The sequence below is a fragment of the Pagrus major genome, chromosome 18, assembly GCF_040436345.1.
Source record: "Pagrus major chromosome 18, Pma_NU_1.0".
Lineage (NCBI taxonomy): Eukaryota > Metazoa > Chordata > Actinopteri > Spariformes > Sparidae > Pagrus > Pagrus major.
In genome coordinates, this window is record NC_133232.1 from 27,830,535 (window position 1) to 27,852,249 (window position 21,715).

The window sequence follows — 21,715 nt, forward strand, 5'->3', positions numbered from 1 at the left end:
AAAGCATTTTATTGTTTTGGAGATGAACTGATGGCAGACATAAGCAGCGTTTGGGAGCCAGTAAGCTGTCACCTTATCTTCACAACAAAATCACAGAGTTCAGGTGAGGGGAAAAGGATCCAAACGGCATGTCAGTGCCTCGGCAGGGCAAGGTGAAGTTGAGAAGGAAAAGTTCAGGCCGGCACAAAGCATTCAGATGTGTTCCCTGGAAAGCAATTAAAACTATCCGGAAAAAGATCTGAGCGAGAGGAAGAGACTGAGAGAGGTCAGCGAGGTCAAACACTACCGGAACTGATCCAGGGTTGTCTTTGGCATCGACCCTGCAATAGCAAACGAGCACGCTGCGGCGCATCGTGAAATAGGAGTAAATATGACAGGCCGAGCTTGCAGAATTATTGCACATGAGAGCAGGTATGTGCCAGCAAAGCATGTATCTATCATTCACTCCATCCAACTGTGTTGTCATATTTTTAAGTATGCGGCCAATGAAATTTAAATTGCCACATTTCTGGGATCAACGGTGAAACACAGCACAGATCCTTTTGCCCTTCAGTGTGATGGTTCAAGATTTCCTGTCATCTCTATAGATTCTCATAAAGATAGGTGATTTATTTTTTATAACTTGAAGCCTACTTTGTTATTACAGTAAATGAAGCGATGAATCACAAATGAAACTGGTGTCAGTTAAGGTATACGAGGTATAATTTTGAGGAAGTATTTCGGGAGTTGCGGAACTGAAACCAAATCGGGTATTTCACAGGTTCCCACACCCACTGGATAACTCCTGACCTACCCACACACACATAAAGAATGCACACACTAATGCACACAGTCAAGAACAGCAAGTCATTATCTTTGTTTTCCAGCCTATGTGACTGATTGTCTTCTTCACACCAGTTTTAATGACTGTGGTGTTCTCTCTCTGAGAGACTGTAATTAGGGTCCAACCGCAGAGGAAGGAGCCCGATGTGGCGCCTGCAGAGTAGCTGCCAACCTTTACAACGCGGACACCCCTGAGCAAATCATAAAAGCAACCCTATGTGCCCATTGATTTCTAAAATATAGTTTTTTAGAGAGTGCTGAGTGACTGGCTGATTCAGCCTCATGTAACTGTGTCTTGTCTGCCACCTTGTGCACAGTCCTTTGTCCTGCTGTCTCCGCCGCCTCACTCCCTCTCTCGTCTTCTCTAACACCTCCTCCTCTAACAGCTATTGTTATTCCTGTTCTTTCACTCCGAGCAGTAAATCCTATCTGACTGGCATGCTTCAGGACGGCCTCACCCTGACTCAAGGTAATTATCCTGTCTCTGACCTGTCTCGTCATATTCCTCCTCCTCGCTGCCGTCTGGGACACGCTCACCTATTTTCAGCACAGGTGTTGCTGACTCTGAAAATGTCACTGTAACCTGCGTGTGGATGCAGGATGGGAGGGGTAACAGCGAAACAACATTGAGTCTGGTGCACAATGAACTTAGGCTCTTGTGTTTACCCTGCAAGTCGAGGCTGTATTCCTAAAGAAAAAATGGTGAGCACACGGGGAGGCTGCTCGGTCATGTCCTCCCATCCTGTTTTTCCTGAAATAAAATCAAACATTTGTTTCATTGAAGTTAAATCTATTCGGTGGAAAACACACCGTGCAGCAACTTGTAGGTGTTCTTCTATTCAAACTGCTTAGAATAAACTGCCCTTTGTGTGACATAGCCCCTGTACATACACATGAGCATATATCATAAGAAATACATGACCTCAGTGACCCATGTTCAGGCAGATTTTACACTTTCTGACACGCCCATAAAAGTCAAGGAAGTGCTGCAAGATAGGCGTATTTCCTTTACAATGAGCGCAGCACATACTGAAGCAACGTTTGCTCCATTTGGTTGAAAAGACACAAGAGTCCTAAATATGTGGCTACCAGTGTTGTAAAAAAGTACCCAAAAGTCGTACTGGGGTACATGAATTATCATGAATTCATGCATGACTACATGAACTATCAGTACTTTATCATGTTTGTGGCCCTTCAACTGAAGTGGTGCCCTGGTCGGTCTTTTACACTGATAAATAAAACATGATCATTGGCGGAATGATTGTGAAATCCCATGTACGGACAATTTGTCGGTTATTCATCAGTCATCTATGTGACCCCGCATATACAGCCAGCCCTTCTGTCTATTAAGGCATCACATATGTGGAAAAATTACATTTGCAAAAGAAAGAGGCATGTGACAGCTCATGAAGAACCACATGAATGTTTTTTCACACATGAATTCATGGTAATTCATGTACCATTACCATAAACATTACTGCCATACTTGACTAAGAGCAAAGATATCGTGTTAAGATATTAATTTGATAACAGTTAAATATTACTTTAAGTCTTAAAGTATCTGATATTTAATGTACCTAAGTGTCAAAGCAATTTTCTGGCAGTATCAGTATTAAAAGTACAAGTAAAAGTGAAATATACATACAGTATATTTACATGTATATACTGTAGATTATGGGTTGGCCTGGCTGATTATCGGATATGATATTGGGACCTTACTTACCCTCACTTGGTTTTGGTCAAGTGGACTGACCATCAATCCACTATGTACAGTACATGTGCACTTTTTATGTGATCTGTCTTGTGTCTATTTGCTTATGTTTGTTTGTTTGTTTGTTTGTTTTGTGGGGGGTCTGTGCGAAGAATGTGTGTGTTGTGAAAAGGTAAATTTCATAAATGAAATCTTTAAAAAATAAAAAAATAAAAAAAAAAAGCACAACTAGTGGAGTAAAAAATACAATATTTACTTCCATAAAGCATAAAGTAGCCTCAAAATTGCACTTAAGTATAGTACTCAAGTAAATTTACTTAGTTACATTCCATCACTGAAGACTACAGAATATTACCCATAATGTTTTTTTGTTGTTGTTTTGAATTCTCACCTATTCAATCAAAGCCGTCTGCTTGTACGTAGAGGAAAGTAAACGTCAGGACAAATGTGGAGAACCGCGGAGCAATAACAAGAATCCCGATATCACCTTTCATCAGTTCACCAGATACCGTGTGTCTGCGCCCTGCAGCCTGAGGACAGCCTCTTTGCTTTGTATCAAAGAGCGAGCAGAGAGCTACCAAACAGCAAAACAGGAAAATGCAAAAATGAGGAAGAGAAAAAGGAGAGGAGGAGAACGAGGGGAGGGAGGGAGGGAGGAGAGGGCTTTCACAGCTGTTGTTAGGCAGTGTTTCCTCTGATAGGAGGCTTTGGCTGTACTCCCAGTTCTTTAGATAAACTGTCAGAAAACATGGTTACCTTGAGATATGAAGGGGGCTTGCTAGTGTTTTCCAATTAGAGAAAGAGGGATAGAGTCTTCATAATGAGACAAAGACTTAAATCTAAATGCTAAAATGACTCCTAATCAGCAAAAACTTTCATATGGTTAAAATCTAGTGAAATCCAACTTTATGTGATTGCAACATATTATTATTATTATTATTATTATTAAGCATTGTATTATAATTCCAGGAAAGACAAGTAGCTGGGCATGCCAGATCAAACCCCACCTGTGTTTAGAAGGTGACACATCTTAGAGGTTGTTCAGGAGGATGTTGTGCAGGAGCGACAGTGCAGACATCTGCAAAACGCATTAGCCTCTTAACACAGGATCAAGACGATAAGCAGAATCTAAGACTTAAACCCGTCCTCCTGCTCATTGTGTTTGTGACAGCAGGTGCCGAGGACTGTTTGGTGTTATCACTGCGGGGAAACAGTTTTTAGGATTAATGCATTCTGTTGTAGAAACTTGAACAGTCTTGAACAAAAGGACAAAAGAAATAGATGTGTGATGTGATGTAACTGAGATGCTAAGGTATTTACTGATGAGTTTGGTCCCACGCTCACAGGAGCAATTCAAAAGGAAAATAAGATAATATGGCGTTTATGATGTCAAAATGCTCCCTGCATGTTGACCAGCCAATTTGGAGCAGTGCGTTTGTTTCCGTCTGTTTCACTAAAATGCAAATGCCTGTTATGATGCCAACATGAGAGGGAAAATGAGACACTCTCCCAAAACGACAGACCCCAGGAGAGGTGCTTAGCGGTGCTGTATTCAGTGCGATGGCCTAGATATTATAGCAGAAAACACACAGGGGGACAAGTACCGCGTTGTCTGAATCTGATATCTCCTTCAAGAAAGCTTTCTTGAATGTGAATCGGAGGAAGTATCCTGCTTGTCTTTCTTTTTTCTCTCTTTTCTTTTATATCCACCCCTTGCTGGCTGTCATAGAATAACAGCAACAGACTTTGTTTTTTTAATCTGGGTGTTTCTCTGAATTTCCCACTGATATGAGCTACAATAGCATCCTCTCCCACCAGTGGGCTGGGAAGTGGGCCTTTTGAACAAAAAGAGCCCCGGTACACTCACACTCACTCAAACCACTAAATGGTTCAGATAACAGGACATTAATTCCAGTTCAAACTGATGATTCTGATGGAGGGGTCGTCAGTGTTTTGCCAACATTTCCACACTGTCGGGTCTGTCTGTTTGTTACGTAACAGAAGTCTGTCTTGGAATTTGACCGAGCACTCACAATAGATCTGCAGATGATTCATGGTTGGAATGTCAAGATATTCACCTCTTGACCACACCAACCCGAGACGACCTTCATCAACCACATGTTAACTGGATTTACCATCATGCACGTACTTGTGACACGGCAGTGTGGTTCAGCCCGGTCGGCAGGATGAAATGCTGGCAGTTAACGTTTCTGCAAACCACTGATACGTGCTAGGTGCCATATTGATATTTCTACAAAACCTGACATATCACGTTCACATTATAGGTTCATGACCTGACTTTCATATTGGGAGGTGGAGGGGTAACAGGCGAGAAGGCTGGCAAGCCAGTCACCACAGTTCAAGACTGTGTTTCAACATTTGTAAGGGTGACACAAGTGGATATTTTGCGGAGGGGCCACTGCGTTTAAACATTTATAAGCGTGACTCCACAGGATATTTTTGAGCCGACCTTGGAAAGCCGTGTTAGTAGCAACAAAAAATGTATATTTTTTGTTTGTGACGACTGGAACAGGTATTTGAAGGTAAAACAGGATCTATTCCTAACCCTAACCAAGTGATTTTTTGTTCCTAAACAAACAGGAGTGTAAGCAGTGTGTTGTCATGAGATACAATTGAAAGTCGAACCTCACGAAATGTAAAGTTGCAACATAAAGAAACGTAAAGTTTCAACATATCCTTGGTTTGCAGAAAAGCCTATTTATTCTGACAGTTGGGTTATGTGGTTTGTTCCATGTCATGTCAAATCAAAAATACTGTGGTGGAAAGGATTTTATTTTTATTAGAACATGTCTTTTAAATGACATAACACTAATTTGCCAAAAGCTCAATGGACATTCTGATCTCTGCATCATGTGGCATAAAACTTAATCATGTTGTCTTAATTGCTCTTTGTTTTATGTATGTAGTTAAGTCTCTTTTTGAAAGTGAAAATCAAGTCCTAAAAAAAAAAACAGCAGCTAAATTTGCTTTAAACTGACTTTAATTTGTTACATATGTCTTTTGCATGCAGTTCAGAAATTTACTTCAGATGCGTACAATGAATCGTAAAGCTGCTACATGCTGAATAAGCTGCAACTGTTGTTTTTACTTTACATCCTGGCGCCAAAAAGCAACTAATTTTCATTTGAAAGGAAAGGCCATGTTTCGTAACGTGATTATTCTATACGTGCGCTCTTTCCCGCCCACACACCGTGACCTGGCATATGAGCCTGTAGCAAAGCAGCTGCTTAAATTATGCTAAACAAGCCAGAGGGTGGAAAAAAAGAGCATTAGGCTCGGACACAGCGAAAGTGTGGAACTCACAGATGGAAATGTGTAGGAGAGGGAGAGGAAGCAGTCCTCACAGATGACTATGATTTCCTGCTGAATTCCTGTAAAGCCTTTAGCAGCGTGCTTTAACATGCACTCAAAATTAAAATCAAAAATTACATGTAACCCGTCCATGTTTTTCCTTTAGGAATTCATGTAGAAACCACTATTCCCGTGACTTGCTTCGGCTGAGCACTGAGCTGTGACGTTTCAGGTGAAGGGGGGGGTCAACTGTCGGTCTTCCTGCTCGGCTCGAGCTCCTTCACAGCACAAGACGCCCCTACTGATGCAGGAGAAAACCTCCCGACCCCAACTGACTTCCACCCACGTTAGCTCACAACTACTGAAGGGTTGTGACCTCGAGTGTTACGTAAAGTCCTCCCTTTTTCTCTCTCCCTGGCAGAGCGGTGAAGGCTCCACTTCCCCTTATATGACACCTTGCATTCAGGCTAGTAATAAATAGGTCTTTGTGTGCATTGCAGGCCGCTGAAAGACTTGTGTCAGGGACGTGGATGGCAGCCTGGGTGGAATGAGTGTGTGTGCAAAAGAGAGGGAGACCGTGAGGGAAAGAGAGTTTCAACATTCCTCGCAGATCGCTACACTTTCTTGGCATTGGCCTCGCTGCTTCCTAAGCCAAGCATCAGAGCTCTATTACTTTACTACAGAAGTATCCACACGTATTCAGAGGACCGTTGTTTAGCCTAATCCTAGATTGTGTAAACACCACAGCATGCACACATAATGATGATCTATGACTCATTCCTCCTCCATGACACCATACTGGAAGGAATGCAGACAGAGGTCAGTTAATGTCGCTGTTGCTAATTGCTCCTCATGATGGCACAGTTAGATGGCATGGGCGTGGGGCATAATTCCCCCATCATGAACAACTGGCCCGGGCTGCTCCATGGTACAACTGCCTCTCTTAAACTCAGTGACACAAAGACAGAAGTGAGGTTTGGACAGGAAGCATCTTGTTTTTGTGTTTTTTTGCCTCGCTCTCTATCTCCCACTCTTTCTCTCTGCTGGGGAACGGCCAGAAAAAATCACAGACTCACTGAAAACTTGGCAAGTATACGCATGTTCATTTTTCTCCTTTTTCTCTCGCTGGCTCTTGTCTGCCAGAAAGGCATCCAGAGAGAGGAAAAAAGGAGCTTGGCAGAACAGGTCAAGCTTTTCAATCAGCTTTCTGTTGTCTGCCAGTGAGACCAAGCTGGTCCTCGGTCCTGCAAGTTTCTGCTTTATTCTGGTGAAGTAGCAAGAAGAACTCATTTGATTTAAAGGAGACATATTATGCTCATTTTCAGGTTCATAATCTTGTTTTGGGTTAAAACTAGAATCAGTTTACACGTTTTAGTGCTCAAACAAACACATCAGTGTTCTCATACTGTCCAGTGCTGAATTCCTCCTCTGTCTGAAACACTCTGTTTTAGCTCCTGTCTCTTTAAGGCCTCCTCCTGAACGCCCAGTCTACTCTGATTGGTCAGCTCACACATGCCTGACCCAGCACCGCTAACAACAACAGAGCAGCTGTGCTAAATCAATTTTTATGTGCCAAACTAGCCACTTGGCAGAAATTATGCAGATGTGTGACATGGTGACGTAGTATGATGTCACAAAGTCGCTGAATTAAAGGCGAGACTACTGACGAGGCGTTTCAGGAGCAGGGTTTTCTGTGGGAGAGAGGAGCTTCTGTCGGTGCATTATCATGCACAAGAACCTATATAAAACACTGAAGGAAAGGGGAAAAAAACAAATAATAGGTCTCCTTTAAGAGCCACAGTTGTAAGCAATAAAATGCAAATATAGTCAGCTTTGTTTTCTCATGGTCTGTGACTCACTGTGAAAAACTGCATTGTCATAGCAGAAGACAAATAGTACGTTTGGAGGTTTTTGCTTTGTGAGTTTAGATCCTTCAATTTATTTTCTATTTTTCTTTTTTCCAGTTCCTTTCCTTCCTTTCTTTCTCACAGGACTGGCCTCCAGTTGTGCAGGAACACATAAAGCCAGAGCGCTTGGAAATTTGGACTCACCAGTAACAAACAGGAAACCATATTCATTACACTAAAGTCAGAGTTTGATTATGGTTCATGTGGATTTGCCAGTCCTTTGGCCCTTTTCAGAGCATGTGTACTGTGAACTGTAATTCAGATTGGCAGTTTTATTACATTCAACTTGAGCCGAGCTCTGCTCCTGCCCAGGATTTCTGAATGCAGCAAAAGTTTCTGACATAGTTAGATGCATCTGATGAAACAAACTCGTTGCACTGAGGTGTGAGCAGATTGCCAAACATGCTCTCATCTCATTTCTTGACAGCTGTGTGATGTCTCTCGCTGCTTTATTTTCCTTATCCTTGTACTGTTTGGGCCCATTTTAATGATGCAATTACGGATGACAGAACAACACAGGAGAGGAGGGAGGGTGAGGTGACACGTCTTTCAAAATGGGGTAAACACTCCAGAAAGCTTTAATTGAACAAAATGTTAAAACGCCACTCAGGTACTGTAGATGTAATTAAGGCTATGATTGTGTGAAGGGAAGCAGATGTCAGAGACTCTTGTATAAATCCAATTACCCGATTACTTTTAAACACCTGCATTACATAATTGCTTAATGGGCCAAAACAACCTAATGGTGCTAAACTCAGTTTGACATATGCTCCCTGACCAAAGCTGTGTTCTTGCATGCTTCTTATTACGGAGCTCATTACTGGTGTTGCCCATTTTGCATGACAGGAGAGTCGCGTATGGGTTTGGCTCCTAAATTACACATCCACCCTCAAGAGCTCAAAATTGTTTACTAGAGAACACAGAAGTTCGGTCAGGAAAGAAAAACACGGTGTGTTGCCAAACTGCAGATGTCCAGTAACTTAGTAACTTAAAATAGAATGTGTGACTGGTCCTGCTGCTGCTGTAACCTTTCCTGTGTTCTGAAAGCATGTCTTCATGGCCTGCAGAAGAAGAAAAGTACTTTTCTTTCCCAGAGACTCTGAGAGCACTTCTCAGTAATCAGATGTGGCAACACCATTGCTAAAGTATGTCTAATACTACCCATCGGGGGAGAATATATCGTAAGAGCGTTTGTGTAAGTGTGTTTGTGTAGGCTGTACACATTAATGTATTCTTCGAGCTGAGAAAGGGTGAGCTCTCATCTGCATCATAATTTTCCTGCATTCTTCTCTTCCCTGTGTGTGTGTGTGTGTGTCTATTTGTGTGTGTGTGTGTTTTTGTGTGCACCCAGGGTACATCATGTACCCAACCTGCGTGTGAATATTGCCCAGGGAGGAATAAGATAGGCTAATGATAGGCCTGGCTCAGACCCACTCCACAAAAGCACTGTCTGGCTGCTTTGTGTAGCAGCCTATTGTGGTGAGGAATGAAAAAAAAACTGAGTCAGTGTGGGACAACAACACTTGGGATTATGAAACAGGCGTCCAGAGAGAAACAGATGGAATAAACATCAGAATGAGTCTGGTATGCCAGTCCTTTTAAGGGATACCAGAATTTCACAAACTCTTTCGCTTTGTACGTAAAAAAAAAACAGTCCCAATTTTACACATCCAGGTGGATGTATTTATCCTTCCCCATGGATCCGGCAGGAGGACACAGTACGCTCATGAAAAGTGTTTGTTTCCACTCCAGATCTACTGTTCCTCACCTCGGCCAAACTCTAACTTGGCGCTTCGTATCAGGGCGGGTTACCACATTCTCACTTGAGTGGGAATCCCAATGCTAATGAAAATAGCACAAAATGAAATTTTTACTGCCCTCCAGCCTGCAGCTTGGGTGGTAGGGAGAGTACAGCTAATAACTCCATCACTTCAGCTTCCTTGCATGAACACAATGACCTATACAGGGGACAATACAAGTAGTTTCCATTGCCCGGACTGCAGCTTTGGCACAACATATCGTGGAGTCTGATAAAAAAGGGCAAATCACAGTGCACCAACCCCTAATATCAAGTGTTATGTAAGCGGCATTGCTGTGTAATTCCCATTTAAAGATTGTAATTATAATATATATATATATTGTGATGCTATTACTCACTCTCCTGCACAGGGTGGTGTGTGTGTGTGTGTGTGGGAGTGAGTCTGATGGCAAGTGTTGACAGGCTGCCTTATTATCTAAACAGGCGCCATAGCCATGGTCCAAACAGATAAGGCAGTGAGCACAAGCCATGGTCACTGCAACCCCCCCCTCCTCCTTCCCTCTCTCAGACTTATATAAGTCCAGCAGCTACCAGCTAGGACAAGTGAGATGGAGACATAAAGAAGAAGAAGAAGAAGAAGAAGGAGGAAGAGAGAGGCAGGAAAAAACAAGGATAGGAAGAGATGTGGCGAATAAAAGAGGGAAGGACAAAGAGAGTTTCACAAATATGACGCATGAAAGAAGTTTTTTAATGGATGGGTGGTACTGCTTTCCTCTTTTGAAGTATTAACGCTTCCTTCTTTCCGCTGTTCTGAAATATTACATAATTTCCAAAGTCATCTCACAGGTGTTTCTGGGCTGGGACGGAGAGCCTCGTATTTATTTTGACTTCTTATTTTTCGTGGACTCGGTTCAGGAATTCTTCCACGAGTAAGTCATGCTTATGTGGCGAGGCTGAGCCTAATGGGCACCGGCACAAAGAGTTGTCAACAGAAACCGCGACATTACTCTGGACAAATTTCCCTCCATGACCACATCACAGAGAGAGCCCGTATTTCCTTGACAGTTTGATGTTGGATGTTTGTGATTTATAACCTCGATAACAATCACCAAATAGGCATGAAGCAATCAGCGCGCAATTTTCACTCTCAGTTAATTTGTTTTGCTTCAAGCTTGTTTTGAATGCCAAATCAATTAGGGTTTTAATAGAGATCAATGAGTGTATTGTATGCAGTATAAAAAAGCACTTTTATCAAAGATGTCGTGCCTCTTTTTTTCCATAATAAGATAGTGATAAAAAAGTTTAAGATTTATGGGGTAAGTCTTCTTAAAGGAGTTTCCAGCCCGCTCTGATGTTGAAGATTCGACTCGGACTGAAAGGTGATGTGTTACTTAGAGATTTCTAATCCACCTCTGGTACATCCACTCTCTGTCACTCAGGACAAAAGAGCTTAGCTGGATTCTGCTGTGGTGACGTGTCAAGAAAGGCATAATGCAGTGGGTCACCTTTGCGCCCTCTGTGCTGTAAGTGTGTACATATTTGTGTTGCCAGGCAGTGTGTCTGCTGTCTTCCAGACAGACAGATGAATCACTCGGTCCTGAATCTTGCAGCTGCCATTGAGGAGTGGTTGATTAAAAGATTATAGGGCTTATTTATGAAAAAGATACATGCCATCAGGGTCATTATGGAGTCCTCTGGACCGATCCTGACAGAATCGGCTGCTTATATTCATTACCGTCAACAATTCCCATCCTTCAAGATGTTCAGACTTCACCAACCTGTCTGTGCTATCAGTCTCAGGCCCATCTGTTCCTACTGAAAGACTTAAAGACTAAATAACTTCTAAACACGAGAAGCAAAAGTTTCTTAAACAAGAATGCCATGGAACTGCCATGCTAGCAAGTATTTAGGACGGTGTGTGTGATCATCTCAAACAAATACAAATACGACAAAATATTGAATATTGCCCAACTTTATCACAAAAAGACATCTTTTTCTGGCGGATAGAAAAAAAACCCACTGTTATGTAACTTGTCTTAAATGTGGTGAGCCTATTGTAGCAGCAAAGTGACATAACTCATAACAGGAAAAATGGTAGAATTTCTGAGTCATACAAACCACATCTACAAGGTTTTTTGCATACAGACTCTTTTGCAGCAAACAACGTGCACAGAGACTAAAACACAGAAAGAGATAGCGTAACAGCAATCTGATGAGCGCGATGTGTTTATCGTGTTGCTAGGAGAGACTGAACGTGGAACCGCCGCGCTGTTGGTAAAGAAAGGGCTGTAAGCGGGAGGTTGCATCAACCCATGGCACTGGGTGTGTCTGTGGATTTCTCAGTTGAGACACACTGAGCTTTGTCTGCTGAAGTGGATGGTGAGTGTCCGGGAGGTGAGTGTGTGCACGATAAACCGTGTGCATAATAAACTGAGACCACCATCAACCTGATCAAAACTTTATAGACAGCAGACAGCCCTCTGTATTCCCCCTCTGTCTGAAACGCTCTGTTTTAGCCCCTGTCTCTTTAAGGCCCCCTTAAAGAGACAGGAAAAGCATGATAGGAATCCTTAAAGCAGAATAGTCGATAATGAAAATAATCATCAGTTGCAGTAGCGTACTGACGAGTACCAACCACACACATGTGCACACACACACTTGCACAGAAACCATTCAACATTGTACAGTGGCTCCAGGCATCCACTGGCACGGCACCAAGGGCAGTCTATTCACATAGTCACAACACAACAAGGCAGTAACTCAAGAGGTCCATTAAAAAGCCATTACTGTACATCCTTCTGTAAATTGGTTCACCTGTGATAAAATCAAGCATTGGGCTAATTCGTGGTGCAAACACACCGAGTATAAACCAACAGTGTTTTCTAATATTGTGAAGTAGCCTCTCGCTCCCTGACTGTCTCTTTTCACAGCAGACGGGGTCAAAGCGCGTGTTACCGAGGAAACTCGTCAAAACAAGCGTAAAAAACAAGCTTGTCGTGCTTTTTACTTCCTCCCGCCTCCAGAGAATTACTTCCTTTAGCGTTAGAAAAAGGTTGTGACTTTTACCACAGACGTCTGCTGTCTACCTATATCCAGTGTCAACAGCACACTATTTTTAGCAGGTCCTGTCTATGTTTTGTCTTTGCTCGGCCTCCTGTCTGGCTGTTTGTCTTACCCTGACTCTTTGGCTTGCTATCTCTCCCTGTAGCGCTCCCTCCCCTGATGTTGCCTTCGTGGCCTTTGTTTTAACAGGGATTGGCTCGTGAGACTTGCCTGGCCATGAATCCGTTCTTCCACCCCGACATCCTTCCCTTTTGCTGCCTTCTCGCCACAAATCCCCGTTTCTTGTTTACATCCGTCTCTCCTGCCACCTGTAGCCCATGAAGTTATGTAACTCTCTTCACAAAGTATTTTTCCCTTTAAACTGTTTAGCTTGGATCAAAAAGGAAAAATGTAATTGGATACAGGTCCTGCTGTCAGCATAGATGTATTTGAGATGTATAAGCCTTTTATGTGGGCAAAACTGGGAGAGACAACAGCAATGAGAAGATTAGTTTGAAACTCGGCATATTTCACCTCCTCGTGATGTATTGTGTCTACACAGGACTTCAGATTACACTGCTGTCTCCCTGGAATTGCTTTGTAGCAGTGGAAGGGATGTGAAATTTGAATTTCAACACAGTTGCAGCAGCTTGTTTCACTCTGATCCCGATGCCTGTTGCAGCCTGTAGCGGCTTACATGTACTAATTTATAGGCAGTGGCGCTGTAATGGTTCTGCTTGTTTGTAATGAGCGTGCCCTTCGCTCTGGCGATGTTTTCTCATTATGTAGCATTTGTCTGGAAAATGGGGTCAATTTTACATAAGCAGAGAACACAGAGGAAACACTGTTTTGTTTACCTTATCCTCACATCTTTACATTCCTGACTGATTTGTGAGCAACCATATACCACCACAATGTTATCTGCACAGCAAGACTGAATACACAGGGGGGGATATAGGCAGATGTTGTTCCTCTCACAGTGTCACAAGTTTAAATTTCAGCACTTTAGTTTCTTCTTACAAGCTCCTACATGTTGTTGACACATGTTTCAATAGCAAAGCATTTAAACACCTAGACGCAGGGATGAACCGGGCTGCACTATGAAGGATCACTGTGACGTATCACCTATGTAACAGGTCTTCTATGCAAATGTCTTGTCCTCAGAGACGGCGCGGGCAGAACTGCCCGGTACTCAGCTCTAATTTGACTGGTAGGAGATAATTTTTGCAGGTGTGACTCGCATGTAAATGGACTCAGCAGGTCAGTCTACGGCCATATACAAGATAAAGAAGGTATTTACTTCTGTTAGAACATAGCATGTGAATGGCACACAGAATTGATCCACTGTCCTGTACTGAAACTAAAATACGAAACTCATTACGCAACGATGCAGACTGAGATAACCTTTTCCTGTTTTTAAAAAAGCTTCTCGAATGGTTTCACAAGCCTGGCCCTCATGCAACGGAAATATATTTGCCATATATGCACAACCAAAATTATGTTTCATGATATGATTTCAAAGAAGGGTGAAAAATTAAAGAAAAACATGGACGTTTCAATGTTTCTAAACGTGTCACATGTCTTTCAGTAGATATGCCATCCTATACAACACATATTAAGCAGTTTCAATCACTTTTTATTAAGCTGAGTTGAGTTTTTGTTCGTCTATCTATTTGATAGAATCAGTGCGTGGCTGTGTGTTTTATTCCCACCACCACCTTTGAGACAACAAGGGACCAATTTGCTCTGAACCTTTATTGTGATTTGTGCAGTGTTTTGTTAGTTTCCCAACCTGCGACCCCTGTCCTTCAGGTTTTGCTCTCTGGGGAAACATAACACCCGTACCCCTGTTTGTTTTTTGTCAGTATATGTCAATACAATGCTTGTTATTTAAGGGATTAACCTTATGAGAATACTTGGTTAGATATACAGGTGTATGGATTCCTGGATGCGTAGCACACGGCAGAGGCACTTTCGATAACCTCCACAGTAGATCACTGGTTTATATTTTGATCGCAGAGTGCAACTCTAAAGCTCAGTGGGGTGTCTGACACAGCTGGATCTTGTCTGCAGCCCACTGTGAGAGGGCTGGGTCATGTTCAGTAGTCAACTGGATGAAAAGCCAAAGGCAAGTGATCATCTCATGGCGAAGTGAGGAACTTTTAGCACCATAATGAGGCCCCGGCTGCCGAAGTGTAACAGAAGGCTAATAGTTGTGTCAGAGCAGAAAATCAAAGCAGGTCAGAGGTTGCAGCTCCTCTGTCTTTTTTGTACAACTTGAAGTATCATACAAAGCACAAACTTGCAGTGTGTACAGTGTGAGTGAACCTGACCTCTGTACAGACATGTTTTGTCTGTTCTGATCAGGCTGAAAAATTGTTTTTTCAGCCAGCAACTTCTTCCCTAAACTTTTTGTCCTTTTAAAACTCTTTACCAACAAACTTTCTCTGCTAATTTTAAAGCTTTATTCTCACTTACAGCAATGGGCTGTGCAGGGACATTGAAGTCTGCGCCACTGCATTACTTAAACCAACATTTTCTTTTGTCTGTAAACCTAGAATAGATCTCTGTGGGCTGACGTGTTCGCACTCCTCTTCAGCCCTGTTCTGTGGTCACATCAGTGGCTGCTGCAGAGAAAAAAAGTCTCTGACACTTTTTCACTTTGTATTTTGACTGGTCCCAGAACTGAACTCCGATGATAAATGTTTGTGTCATCGCTGCAGGCTCTTCACCCTGGCATGTGATGGTGTTTAGTGGCTGCTAAGTACTGACTGACTGCCTGGGGTGAAGGTGCAAGAGTACCCCTCTCATTCCAGCCAAGTGTTGCTCTTTAAGCCTCAAAGTAAATCAACACATCTCCTCTCGGTTTTTATCCAGGGGAAATCACAGATCCCGACCCCCCTCAGGGCTCTCTGGCTCTGCCTCAAACACCAAACAAGACTTATGAGTTCAAGTTCTCCTCTCAGCACATTTCTGTGACCCTTGAAACATTTACATAACAAGCTGGCCACTGCCTCAAACTGATATTCAGTCCAAAATATGTCCTGGCAGCCATCCTCCGGCCATGCTGAACATTTTATTCTGTTAACAAGTGGCAAATGGGAGTGATGGCTGCTCGGCAGATTGACCACCCAGTGTGAGGTCACAGTCTAAACCTTGGCCGGGCTTTCATCAGAAGCCGGGGCCCTTCGAAGCGAGCGCTTGAAAAATGTATGAACTTCTGCAAAAACCTCAGCTCAGCGAGGCAGCTTTCTTGTTTCAACTGACAGGATTAGGCTGCAAGTACATGTGTGAATGAATGAGCGCGTTTGTGTTGCTGCATGAAAAACCACAAGGGTGGACATTTGAAATCAATGTTTTAATCCTGCGAGAGAGCCTTATCCGTGAAAGCCACATGATCCGGGTCTGCGATTCACTCTTGAGACGGAGAGGTGCGGGAACAAAGTGTTCTGGCTAAAGAGTCTGTTTGTCAGGCAAACAGTCGAGCTGACACACACAGTTGCACGGCCACACTGGCCAATGACACGGGTGAGCACATCGCCTCTGAGCCAGACATATAAAAAATATTGGCATTTATAAGCAGATTTTCCGCTCTTCCTCGAAGATGCCAGTCCTGTGTAATTCAATCATCTACACTGTCGATACAATACATTTTTCATGTGAACAGACAAGGAGATCAAGATTTCTAGACTGAATCATTTTCTGATGATATTCAAATGACTGAATTAGAGAAGACGGGCATGTATCTGCAAAAATATAGCTGTGGAATTGTGACTAAGTCAGAAAAAACCTTCAGCAGACATTATTCATATACTGTGAACACTGAATGCAGTGGACAATAACTCACCTTAGCATATCCAAGTTTAACTTGTTTGAGAAGGACTATTTGTTCACTGATTTTTGTTCGCACTCGTTGCCAAAAGGGAGTACAGTACAAGCTGGAGCCGGACTCCTTAACCCAAAGTTTCTTCACCCCCTTGGTCAGTCTTACATAGAATAACACACCCTCGCTATCATAAATAAATCAAAAACAGATTGTTCCTTTATTGAATAATGCAGCTCCACAGCAAGAACAATATCAACCCGTAAAGGTGTCAAACTAATGAGCATTTAAACAGCTCTTATGTAACAGATGGAAAAATTAGAGCGTGGAAGTTCCCCAAACAGCCTATATGTGATGTTTTATTCAGACGGATGTGAACTGCTGTGTGTGAAGTATTAAAAACAATTAATATAACAGCTGTTACTTCTTCCGACTGCCTGAGAGTTTGGCACTGATTAGAATTTACACCTTATTAGACCCTCCCAGCCAAACACTGTCTGTGGCTGTGAGGTCTAATCATCTCTGTCATCAGTGCACAGTAAAGAGTTTTACCTCAGCCGTACTGTCTGTACTAGTGCAGTATCGATAATCACCACAGGAGATAACGACAGACTTTAATAGTTGGAGTGTACTGCAGAGTTAGGACAGGTTAAAATTTAACTCCTCTGGATACACTGCGGCAGCTTGGCTTCTGGAGACATTTGATAAAGTGCTGATAATGCTTCTTGGCCAGGGAACATTACTGATATGATAACATCTGCAAATAAAGGAATCAATGATAACAAATACCGTTGCTATGTTCCTTTCGGGCACATTTTTTATCAGGGAAAAGATTATCGCAGATAGTTTATCAGACTTAATCGGGAATCTGGTTTTACCTGAGATTATTAATTAATGTCACTCATAAAATAAGGATTATTCCCATTCCACAGGGCAATTTCGAAGTGTTCTTTTACTTGAGTGTTTTCCCTCTAGTATTGGGCTGGAAAACCACAGAAACCATTAATTAAATATCCAATATTTGCCATAAAATGTGAATGAAACAAGAGCTGAGTTGTTGTTGTATTATATGAGTGGGTTTGAGATTGAAAACAGCATCATCAAGAAGTGGTATTGCATAAAAGTCAGTCTGTGACTTCAAGAAAACAGCCCTCAGACAAGAATTGGTTAGAGTGCGGGCAAAGGTTATTTCTGATATGAAGATTCCTTCTGTACGACACCAAACAAAAAGGATACGTGTTATCATTTGACGTATATGTCTGACATATATGTTGTGATCCTGTAACACATATCTCTGTTTTACTGACACAAATGACTTCAGAGTATATGAGATTCAAAGGTAGCTCTGACAATGATAACGCCCTTCTGTTGTTTTAGTGTATAGATAGCTGTATACCCTTTACATTTTACCGCTCTGATAACCAGACGGCCCACAAGTAATTGCAGCCTCTTCTGAGTAAGCACTGTACAGTAACTGCTGGCTCGGGTTCAAGAGTCGAACGACGGTCAGAGCCTGTAGCCGAGTGGAAAGATGGTAACTGTTAATTTGAGGCTGAAGTCATTTGACAGGAGCTGCCAAACAAACTCTCCAACTGGCAGCAGCCTTGTAGCAGGACATTTCTCCTTCACACAAACAGCCCGAGGCGAGCTGCCAGACACTGTTTGGAAAACAGCTTTTGGCAGCGACGGGGAAGGTGTCAGGCCAGTTTTAATTGACCTCGAGCAATAAAAGATAATTTTAATTGAATCAATATGACGGCAAAGTGTTGTTGGAGAATAGCCTCGGGTTTCTGTAAGGAGTTCTTTTTGGGTTCGATTTTGTTTACCTCTGTTTTTCTCCATGCTGTGTTTTGACGTTCTGAAGTCAAGTCCTCAACATTTCTCTTACAAATATCAGCGACTGTCCCCAAACTGAACAGCCTCGCCAAAGGAAAACACGTTGAGATGTTAATACGAACCAGCGCATTGGACGTGTCACCGCCGGTGCCACGTTATGTACCATCATCAAATATGCTGCGTGAAGGACATGGATGGTGTGGATGTAAATAGACATTGTGTGCTGCATAAATATTTGGACATTCTTGGGTGTTTTTGAATCCACATTCCAGTTGCTTCAGATGTAATATAACACAAGGTTTTATTTGCGCTTATCCAACAACAACCACATTCAAACTGACAGTAATAATGTGCTTTTTTTAAAGTCTGGTCAACCCTGTCCTACCCTATACTTAATCCTTGACTGTAAACACTTATGTCAGCCATTTGAGAGGAAGTGCTGATCCAAGAAACCTGATTAGTCAACATTAGCCATCTGTTTCATTTAAGCAAAATATGGTTCCTAAGCTGCTCTCATAGCCTCCCAATCTGATACATGCAGATCCACAAGTGAGAAGCTGGACTTTGTACTGAATGTCCTGAAGAGGGGTGAAGAATCCCTTTCAGTCCAAGTTCAAATTTCATGTCCTAATGAAAGACCCTTTATATTCAGCGGTTGCCTTATCAGATAAGCGTGTACCTATCATCAGCTAAGCGAACAACACACATACCTGTGGAAGAAGAGCAGAATAGACAGCATGGTTTGGTCAATGTTGCTGTTGCTGTTGCAGATCCCCTCGTTGAGCAGGAAGCAGGGGTCCCTCACCACCGATTCCAGGGAGTCCTGCCTCATGATGTTGTTCAGCTTGTCTGTGTTCAGGTTCTGGTACATCAGCTGGTTGCGGAGCTGGCGGAAGTGACTGACACTGGGGCTGGTGGGGCTCACTGGCAGGCCCCCGTTGGTACCGAGGCCCTGTGCCGGGCTGCTGGACAAGGAGTCATCGCAGCCGTTGGCCAGGTCCAGGCAGCAGCTGCAGCAGTCCAGGCCGATAGGCGAACGGCAGTCATCGTCTGACATCTTGAAGTACAGCTGAAGAGGAAAGATGCCCAGGTGTGGAAGGGCAGGTGTAGGAATCTCAGAGACGGAGGTGTGAGTGGATGAAAGACAAAGTGAAAGACAAAACAGTGAGGAAGAGGGTGTTTTCCTCAGATCAGAGAGACAGACAGGCAGCCTGGATCTATCTCCACGACGGGGCCAGGAGGTGCTGAAAGGCAGGTTGAGTTCCTCCCTGAGAGGTGCAGTCACGCTGGGCCACTCAGCCTGCTTCTATCCCTGAGTTTCTCCTCCTGTGGCTCTGCCGCGTTTAGCCTTTTGTTCGGGGCCGACGCTGCCTCTACTGTGGCAGGATCGAGAGTGAACGCCCCACACACACACACGCACACTCACATACACACTCACTCACACCGATTCAGCAGGAGTGCGCTTGAAAGCAAAACCCAGAAGCTGCTTGCTGCTTATCACTTTTTTTTCCCCCTGCACTTTTTTATTTTTTTCTATGGTGTGCCTAGAGACAGTGGGAGGGAGCTACGAGGGAGGGAGGGAGGGAGACGGAGAGGGTGGGGAAACCCCTGTGATTGGTATAAAGCATCGCTGGTTGCACGCGATGGGACCTCCTCCTTTCTTTTTCAGCCTTGGCTGTGCACACATTCAGGGGAAGGGAAACAGACAGAGAGGGAGTGGAGCATCAGAGCATGCTTGAAACATGTGCAGCTCAGACAGCTCCACCCTGCGATGCTGACAGCACAAGGAGTGGCTGAGAGAGGGAGGCTGCAGGAACTCACACAAAGGCTCGATAACACTTCTGAACCACTAATTTGTGAAAAGCAGAAAAAAACAAAGAAATGTTTCCAGTGGATGTGAGTTGCCAGCACAGCATATTGCATGCTTTTCAACATAAAGGAAGTCTTCGTTGAGCTTGTGTGCTTTTATTCGTTTTGCCTTCCTCAGCTGAATTTGCTCTTTTGGTAAAACTTTCAATCAGGAAATAGTTGCATATTAAGATGCATATTGATAGGTTATTGGCTCTTTTTAATGCCCTTTTCTGCATGACCACATTCTGCAACTATTAGGCCAATAAATGAGAGTTTTTCCCTCAATAACCTCCTAATTACTGCTTATTGATAGAAGTAGTAGTCATTAGTAGTTTGTGGTCTGTCAAAGTACTGGTGAATGTTATGAGCAAGACCCAACTTTAAAATGAGGTTAAAAAGACTTAATTTAGCATTACTTGGACACTGTTAACACTTTTGTGTTATGCTACATGTGAATAGACCACGTTTATTAAGTGTCATTAAAGGTACAATATATCAGATGTTAAGTTTCAAACATTCAAAAATAATCTGAAATTATCAACCGAATGTGAAGTTTGGTGTTTCGTCAAAGACCTGAAAGGCCTGAAAACCTCCACCAGCACTACCCTGGCGCTCTGAGCTTCCGGTCCAAGGCAGACTCAAGCCAGCTAATAGGACGCTGCACTGCTAACTGAGCTAATTAGCTAGCAGTAGACAGTTATCAGCAGTGTGCGGTTACTGGAGTATGAATTCGACAGGTGGCCAATTCTTACATATTGCACCTTTTTTAAGGGAGATAGAAAACTATACTTGTGGCAATACCACCCTAAAAAGCCCAAACTGAGATAAGCATTGTAAGTAATGTTCTCTGTTATGTGTTTCACAATGTCTTTGTTCAGGAAGGGACTGTGAAGAGGTTTGAAGAGTCACTGGAAATATGCAAAAAAAAAGATTTTCCTCATGGCTACATTGTTGGTGTTTACAGACGACTGTTTTACGAAGTGTTCCTGAGCTCATGTAGTAATAAATCATGTGTTTCACAAAGGGTTGAACCTCGCCCCATCCTTGCTTGTGACAGACCGAACCTTTTCGAGGACGCCCCTTTCATACCCGGTCATGAAACCATCACCTGTTATGAATGAACCTGTTTACCTGTGGAATGTTCCAACCTGTTGTTTTTGGATCGGTCCACAACTTTTCCCCCGTCTTTGTCCCGTTTGTCCCGTCTCAGCTTGTTTTGAAACTCGTTGCTGCAGCAAATTCAGAATAAGCACATATTTACACAAATCAATGAAGGTGATGAGGTATAACATTATAGATATTGTCTTTGCACGCAAACCCTGCACAGGTAAGAGAATCCAGATAGGTTAACGGATGGCGATCAATACAGACTGCAGTGCTTGTTGCTCAATCTTTGTACAATCTTTTTACAATGATGTGTTTCTCTAAGTAGCGTTAATGTTATAATAAATATGATGGAATATACGATGAACAAACACACATTGATGTCATTTGTGCTCTCAACTTGCTACTCTCAACATAAACGCCATCTTATCAGGACTCCATTATGTTTGTTTACGATTTTGTCAATTTTCATATCTGTTCCCGAGCAGTTTTGGATTGGGTAAGAGTGTGCTTTGAACTCGCCTCCAGACGAGTGTTTCACAAGCCCT

At 42.9% G+C, this 21,715-nt stretch overlaps 1 protein-coding gene across 1 annotated transcript in view; it reads right to left on the bottom strand.

Moving 5' to 3' along the window:
* tsc22d3 (TSC22 domain family, member 3) overlaps positions 1-19,708 on the bottom strand; it is a 37,362-nt gene extending 17,654 nt beyond the window's left edge. The window contains exon 1 of the mRNA XM_073486595.1: positions 18,923-19,708. Within this exon, the coding sequence (XP_073342696.1) occupies positions 18,923-19,269 (347 nt within the window). The 5' untranslated portion in view covers positions 19,270-19,708. The remainder of the gene's footprint in view (positions 1-18,922) is intronic.
* Positions 19,709-21,715: the final 2,007 nt, after the last annotated feature.